At 40.7% G+C, this 8,032-nt stretch overlaps 1 protein-coding gene across 1 annotated transcript; it reads right to left on the reverse strand.

Annotated features, from left to right (window-relative positions):
* Positions 1-1,060: 1,060 nt before the first annotated feature.
* On the reverse strand, positions 1,061-7,680 carry LOC114635497 (carboxylesterase 1C-like). Its single transcript, XM_028784056.1, has 5 exons — positions 7,598-7,680; positions 6,610-6,757; positions 4,767-4,898; positions 1,695-1,767; positions 1,061-1,415 (listed from the first exon to the last, which is right to left on the reverse strand). The coding sequence occupies exons 1-5, from the start codon at positions 7,676-7,678 to the stop codon at positions 1,223-1,225; spliced, it is 627 nt and encodes a 208-aa protein (XP_028639889.1). The 5' UTR covers positions 7,679-7,680; the 3' UTR covers positions 1,061-1,222.
* Between the last annotated feature and the right edge of the window lie 352 nt (positions 7,681-8,032).

The raw sequence follows: 8,032 nt of genomic DNA on the forward strand, positions 1-8,032 counted from the left end.
TATCTCCAACACTCAATTAACATGAAAATCTCTTCTTAATAGAGGTTATTTTGTTGTTGTTGTTTGTTTGTTTTGTATCTTATGCCAGACACTGTTAAAAAATTTTTAGGAATTGCCCTTTCTTATATAATATTCATATGTTGCTATATTATGTATTGTATCTTCAAGTGGCATTGTACCAATTACATGAAGCTGAATAATTGTCTGTTACTGTAAATTATTCTCTCCCATCTTCCTCCTACTCTTCCCGGTCCTTCCAGCCTGTTCTCTTGCCTCTCACAGAGGGTCTCTCTCAGTACTTTCACTTTTCACTACAGGAAAATTTCTGGTAGATGGTACCTTTTATCTGTTGATGAAGTGGCAGGTTCTGGAAGCAGTCTCTGTAGCTCTGATCTAATCCTAACCTTAGTGAGACATCATGTTTGCAGTCTTGGAATTAGGGTCTTCTCAGTTATCCTGCCTCTCCCAGGTACTGAAAGATTCCTAGTGCTTTCACTCAGGACTGTGCACTGCACTCCACTTAGGGAAGTAGAACATCACAGCTCTGTTTGCCTGGCCTCAATGGGTCTTCACAAGAGCCCTGGTTATAGAGGCTCCCATGCTATTTTTGGGTAGATAATTTGGGGTAGTAAGATTTTGTATCTTTATGTAAAAGAGTTTGTGCAGTATTGTGTGCCTGAACCCTCAGAGACAGGTTTTGCCCAGCCTTGTTATCTGCTGTCAATCTTACTCAGGAACACCTTGCTGACCTCCATGGATAAGTCTGTGATGCTTGTAAAGTCCCCTGGGTTTGTGCTTCTCAGAAAATTTATTGTCCTACACTTGCCCACATGTGGTTTTTGGCATGACAATGTGACAATGTTGTCTACTTAGAGGTGAATCATGAGGTAATAATCATATCCTATCTCTCCTTCAATCACCTGTCTTCCCTCACATTCGAGCAAACATTCCACAAATCTTCCCCTGAACAGATGTCTTTCTATGTCAGCATCTCTCTTCATCCTCTTAACATCCCACCCATGAGGATAGATTCATCTTCAGCCCAAAACACAACTCCTGATTTGATTTCTAAAAGGAAATTTATTTTCAAGCTGGGATACAAATATCCCCATTGTATAGTTGTGCAGTTTCCTCTGTAAGATTTATCTTTGGTGAATAGCCATCCTTTGTGGAATAGCTCCATCTTTGATTCTCTGGTCCAGAGGCTGGCAGGACCTCCCATTCATTTATGTTCAGTGTGTTCTGTGTGTTCAGGATGTTCAGTCTGAGGTGGATTGTTAACTAGGAGCTCATTCCAGAAAGCCACTTCCTCCCCTTTCAGTCTCTGGGCTTGCTGGGTGGTGGCACCAATCTGCAGATAACCTTCCATCTGATCATACTCTGGCCAGTGTGGCAGTCCCTCCCCATTAGGGTTCCTGGGAACAGAATAAAATAGAATTCCTCATTACTGCTCTGTGGCCCTCCTTCTCTGTGAGGTCTGAATGCATGCATGGTTTATCTCAGCAGAGAGCCTGACCACCTCTGTATAGAGCTTCCATCTTTTGAAACATCTCATTAGATTCTAAAAACTATAGGACAATAATGTTAGAGAGAAGGTCCGAGATTCTATAACTCAGACTTCAGAAGTCATCTCTCCTGCAAGATATGTCTAGCCACACCCAATCTACCCTTTTCATCTTTGCCACAAGCCTCACCCATTTCGAGCAAAGTTGGCCCAGAATTTCATCACCATCTTGCTGAGGTTGGTCTCCTCTTCTGATGCACCCTCTGCAGGGAAGGGAAAAAAATGGATTGCTGCTGGAAGTGTGAACCAGATGTAGCTTCATCTAGGAGGTTGTCAGAAAGTTATAAAGAGATGTTCACATTTTAACCACTCTGTCAAAAGCTCCAATGTGAGAAGACCCTGGCTAATCATTGTGCATATTTGGGGACCAAATGAGTGACTGATCTATGACCAGCAGTGGGAATGTGAGCATGCACCATGGGTCTCCTTTGTTGTCCATGTTCATCGGCCTTCCCTTCCTTCCTTGGGGTCAAAAATGTCATATCCCGAATGCACTTCATTTTGGAGATTTGCTTTTGAGTCATTGACACACATTATTATTATTAATAGACAATAAAAGATATGAGAACTACAAACAACTAAGAAGTATTCCAGCTAGCAAATTCCCATAAGGATCCGTGAGCTGGGGTCATAAGCTTATGCAAATCATAAGGGTTAAGACACTAAATACATCTGTGGAAAGATTTTTTTAAATAACAAATTATTAGGCTGGAGAGATGGCTAGTGTGTCAAGGCATTTGCCATAATTTAAATGTGAGAATCTGAGCTGTACTACTGGGATTTGCAGTAGAAGGTAAAGAACTACTCCTACAAATTGTTCTCTGATCTCCATGAGCATGGGTGTGCACATAATCACACGCACACATACATACACCTACACACATATAAATATACACACATATACATAAACACAGACACTCACACATGCACTTACATACACACACATAGACACATGTACACACCACACATAAAGGCCCATGCTTACATGTAGGCACACACACAAAAACTTAAATATCATGTTATGAACTATATCATAGATCTCCTGTGAAGATGCCAGCCACTCTTTCAGGGAAATGGAAGTAGAATAGACAGTTATGCAGAGATGAGGGTAAGGAGAAGGGTGGGAATAAAATGATCAAGTGAAGAGATTGGAGTTAGAGGAGGTGACGAAGGTAATGTCGTGAGAGACAGTTAAATTAAGGACCATTTGAAATGTAGTATGGAAACCTAGTACAGTAGAAGCTCCCTTAAATGTGTGCATATATGAAGCCAATCTAAATAAAATTGAAGCCAAGTAAGGACAGAGTCAAAATCCCAACTGGGCATCTCTTGTCACTAAAAGAAGCTTCCAGTATCAGGATTGGGTTACATCTAATTGAGATGTTGTCCAAAGAGGTCTCATGGGAAACCCAAAACAACCCAGTCTCTTGTCCAGACTCTAGGTTGCTCTCCACAGGTTAATGGGATGCCCCATTGCTGAAGACAATAGCCATACAACTCATTGACCATGGAGATGTCAAGGTAGCGCCTACTGAGTTCCTTAACCCATCCACTCTAGTGTCTTTGGTACAGGAAGGTGTTCTGATGTTCCCAAAAGAGCAACACAAACCCCAAGTGAGTTACAAACCCTTTGATCAACAATGATGTCATATATGCCAGATGGTACAAAGCTTGTGGGAGCAAGCAACCAATATCTGATTTGATGTAAGGTCCACTCCATAAGATGATAGAACCCACACCTGTCACTGATTGAATGAAGAAGAACCTGAGACTAGATAGCCCAAGGCCCTGGGCAAAGGCAAATACTTCTGTGCTAAAAAAAATGTTGAAAAATAAATAAAATTTAAAATATAGTAATAGAAACCTTCCTAATGATGGTCTGCCATACTCTTAGACCAGTTTCTTGCACAGCCACCATCAAAGAAGCTTCCTCCAGCAGAAGATTGGAACATGTACAGGGACCCACACCCAGACATTAAGCAGAGAATGTTCTGGAATATTAAATGGGTAGGCTCCAATAAATCCCTCTCCTTAGGATTCAGGGAACACTTCTGAGGAGGAGATGGAAAGAATATAAGAGTCATAAGGCATGGAGGGCACTAAGGAAAGAAGACCCTCTAATCAACAAAATGGACACACATGTGAACTCTCAGAGACTGAGGCAGCATGCACAGAGCCTTCACATGTCTCCACCAAATGGTGGCCTAGAGCTGAAAAAGCGGACACATGCCCCCATCCCTAATCCAGTAGCCATATTTAATTGATAACCATTTGCAAATGAAAATTTAATTTCCTCCAAGGGAGTCTAACAGAGGAAACAAACTTCTTTTAAGGTTGGGCAGCATACAGGAGATGGCCAATATAAAACAAACTCAATGACATCTCTGGAGGTTCCTTGTCTTCTAATGACATTTTAGGGCTCCTCCTTTATTTAAGAAACAACATTTTACTTTTATTTTAACTTAATTTTATTGATATGTATTTTTTGCTTTTTCTTTCATTTTACAGATCCTTTGCATACATATTATGGCTTTCAGGTCACTCTTTTAATGGGATTCTTGAGTGTGCAAGTGAGAAGACCTCAGTTTCTTGTGCATTCTCTTGGGCTCTTTTCCTTCTGCTTGTTTTGTCCTTTTCCAATGTGTTAGTTTTTATTATACTTATTTTATTATTATTCCTTAGAGGCCTATTGGTTTTCTAATGAGAGACAGAAAGGGGGTGAAGCCACATGGCAGAAGAGGTGTGAAGGACCCGGGAGGATTGACAGAGGGGAAACTGAAATCAGGATATAGTATGGGAGGAAAAAAGTCTATATTCAATAAAAAAGAACATAGACACCACATATAAGGCATATATTTAGGTAGAGAGATATATAGGTCATGTTACATTTCAAGGTTTTGTGGGAAATTAAATTGTGCTAATCTGGATCTAGATCAGTGCCTTGTGCATGATCCACCACTTCTCTTATTGATACCTCAGGTGATCATTCTTAGAATGATTATGGCTGGGTCCACATGACCTATCTTTATGTGTGATAGAACAGGAGAATGTTTGGGGACTACCTAATGGAGCTCAGTTCTGCTATAGAATGCCAGGAAACTAGCATTAGGAGAAAAGGAGAAACTTGCTGAAGACCCCCAAACCAAGACTAGAGAACCCAGTCCTCCTGACTCCCAGAGGACACCTGGGCAAGAACCAATACCTTTTAAAAATGGAGTCCCAAATACAGAGAAGATTTCATCTCCATGGTCTCCCTGAATAGTCTGGGGTCTCTGGTCAGACACGAAGCTTGGGCGATACTGAAACTCATACATGTAGGTGGGCACTCCAGCATCTGAGGAGACATGGATTTATGTACAGTACATGTTAGCAAACACAGTCCTGAGTGGCACTGAGGTCTCCATACCTGAAGAAGGTAGTTGGTTACTAGTATAGGACAGAATCAGCTTTTGGAAAGCCTGGTGACTGTTCGTTTTGCACAGCTGGTTGAGGTAGACCTGGGATCTGAGGCAGATGTTTATGGAATGCAGAATGAGTGGGTGCAATGCAGGCAGTGAGCACTTGGATGTGTTCAGTGATGATCCATGGTGTCCGGTCCTTCTGAGAAGATCTGCGCCTGCTCATACTCATCCTGGTTTTAAGCATCCCCAGTGCTAAGATGTCTTTCAGAAATGAGGGAGGAATATCAAAACCCCCAGAGAAAATCTTGTGGAGCTCGTTGTTCCTGCTGCTGCCTGTGAGCACTTGCTAGGTTTCTTTAAACTGAAAGATAAGTATACTGATGAATAACATGGGTGTCAGTGGAGTAAAGTTGTGAACCCTTGTTCAGATCGCTGTGAGACGGTAATCTTCATTTGTAGGGGATTTTTTCCTTCAGTAGCACATAGGTTCTGTACAAAAATCCTGCAAAAAATTAGTGTTAAAATTCTCATTCAAAATTATATAAATTTGTGACAGACAGACAAACAGACACACACACACACACAAACATTAAAATAAAAAGCTGTGCTGGAGAGATGACTCCGTGATTAAAAGAACTGAATACTCTTCCAGAGGACCTGAGTTCAGTTCTCAGCACACACACAGCAACTTACAATAATCTCTTAACCGAAATTCCAGGATCTGATGACCTCTTCTGGCCTTTGTCAGCAGCAGACACAACTTACGGTGCACAGACATATATAGGCAAATATATTCATACACACAAAATAAAAATATTTTTAAATGAAAAAATAGATAAAATTGTACAATTGTTATAAGAAATCAAATTATATTGTCATCAACTTTAAGCAGGTTCTATGCGTGTGTACAACAAGATGTACATTCTTTCTGAGTGCTCACAGCCCATTTGCTGGAATATATCTTGCACAAGCACAAGAGAATCTTGCCTAATTTAGGAAGAACTTTGTGTAGCCTCCACTCTGTCTATGCAGGCCTGAGTCAGTGATGGACAATCCTGTGACAGATCCAAAACCAGTTTTCACCTTCTGTAACCAGTGCACACCAAGATGGATAAAGGCATGCCAAGGAAATTGAAGGTCTCTACACTTCCTCTGCCCATACTTCTTTCTACACTCTTTTTCTGGACTTTCTCATCTGAAAGAGGCTCTTTTGACCCTTAATTCTGTTCCTGACCTTGGATTTTTATTCTTTTTGTTTGTTGGTTTTTGGAAGAAAATACTTCACGTAAAACAGTCTGGAATTGAACACCCTATGTAGCAAAAGAAGATCTAGTCTTCTCTTCTCAGCTCCTAAGTGATGAAATTACAAACTTGTCCTGCTACTTCTGACTTATAAGGTTATTCAGGATTGAATGCAGGGTATCCTACATTCCAGTCAGACACTCTATCAACTGAGCTAAATCCCTAACCTCCTGTTCTATATATGTATATCCATGTATATAAACACACACACACACGCACACGCACACGCACACAAACTCCCACAGGCACACACACACAAACACACACACCTCTGCTGAGAAGTGGGTAAATCAGAGACATGTTATTGAGTTCATATCCTCCAATTTAACATACAAGACTCACCTCTGAGGCTACGGGAAAAAGTCACAGATGGGATACACAAAAATATATCTCCCAACATGTCCAGAAGAAGGTCTCCCTTTTTGGAAGGGTCAACGGTTCCCTTTAAGTACTTCTCAATGATTGCTGGAATCATACTCTCAGCGATGTTCTAAAATAGATCAGAAAATGACCACACTCACCTGGAATCAATGAGGCTTCTGCAGTTAAGATGAGGTCATGACTCCTGGACCAATAGGGCTTTGTACCAAACCAGCTTGCTACAATAGGGAAGATTTTCTACATCTACCTGCAGTATGTCGTTATGTTTGGAGGTCAGGTGTCTGATAATTATGTTCTTTCATTTGCTGTGTTGGGAGAGACCCCTTTGCCTCATACCACCTGATAGCACAGAAACAGTTGTCTAGTGAATCATATGGGAAGTTGTCTCAAGTAGAAGTAAATATTCAGTATCTTCCCCTGTTCTATACGGGAATGATACCTTTTGTACCCTAGCAAATAGAATGCACTATATCTAGGGAATGAAAGAAAAAAAGATTCGTGAGATTTGCTAGTCAGCAAATATTTTGTTTTAGATGTACAGAGTCCAGAATATCTGTTCAGTGATCTACTGATAACAATCTCATGCATCAGAAAAACAGGGAACCTACAACTTGTAAATGTTAGAGTGCCTACCTATCTGATATACCTCCTTGGTCTTAAACCTCCAATGTATAAACCTGATGATCTTTGTTTGTCATACAATCCATTTTTTGAGGTATAAAGCTTTCCAAATAATTCCCATGGCAACTTTTCCTGGACTCATGGGGGTTTTGATGGGTGAACAAGGAATGTAAGTTTGTTACATTGGGATGGGAAGAAGATGGAGTAGAAAAGTGGGAGGGGTATCCCAGTCATCATCATTGTTTGCAGCCATTGAATTTGTCTGTGATTGAAGCAAGTCACTGACCTTTGTCTCCCAACCAACTCCCATGACTGCCTAGACTCTTACAAGTTTAGAGTGGAACCTCTTCAAGAAGAAACTGGCCATTTTCTCATTCATTTTGTCTTGAGAGTGTAGATCTTCCATCATCTGTTGAACACATGGTAAAACATTGGTGAATCCCAGTAAATTAAGAAGAACCAAACAGACCATCCATGAAAACCCAGTGATATAAAGGTCCTTAGGGGACGGTGCTTACAGACATGAAAGTTTATGATTTTGAAAAAAAAATCAGAAGGCAAAAGTAATTGCCTTATATGAATAAAGCTAAGCCATACAGAGAAGACAGTCAAGTGATTGTATTTATTACACTAGGAGGAATAGTGTTCCTAAAGGCAGTAGAGCATTCAGGGCAAAGTCATGTAGAAGCCAAAGGCTCACGGACAAAGGACACAGGTCATACAACCTCAGACTCAAGTGACAGAGGAAAGAAGACCTATCATT

This window comes from Grammomys surdaster, unplaced genomic scaffold (genome assembly GCF_004785775.1).
Source record: "Grammomys surdaster isolate TR1022 unplaced genomic scaffold, NIH_TR_1.0 110012, whole genome shotgun sequence".
Taxonomy (NCBI): domain Eukaryota; kingdom Metazoa; phylum Chordata; class Mammalia; order Rodentia; family Muridae; genus Grammomys; species Grammomys surdaster.

What these genes read in the sequence shown, in the direction of transcription:
- LOC114635497 (XM_028784056.1), bottom strand. Translation starts at nt 7,678, where the DNA reads ATGATGGAAGATCTACACTCTCAAGACAAAATGAATGAGAAAATGGCC. An exon ending in AGAGGTTCCACTCTAAACTT is followed by an intron (nt 6,758 to 7,597) that starts GTAAGAGTCTAG and finishes GATCTATTTTAG; the next exon opens with AACATCGCTGAGAGTATGAT. An exon ending in GCCAACTTTGCTCGAAATGG is followed by an intron (nt 1,416 to 1,694) that starts GTGAGGCTTGTG and finishes TTCTGTTCCCAG; the next exon opens with GAACCCTAATGGGGAGGGAC.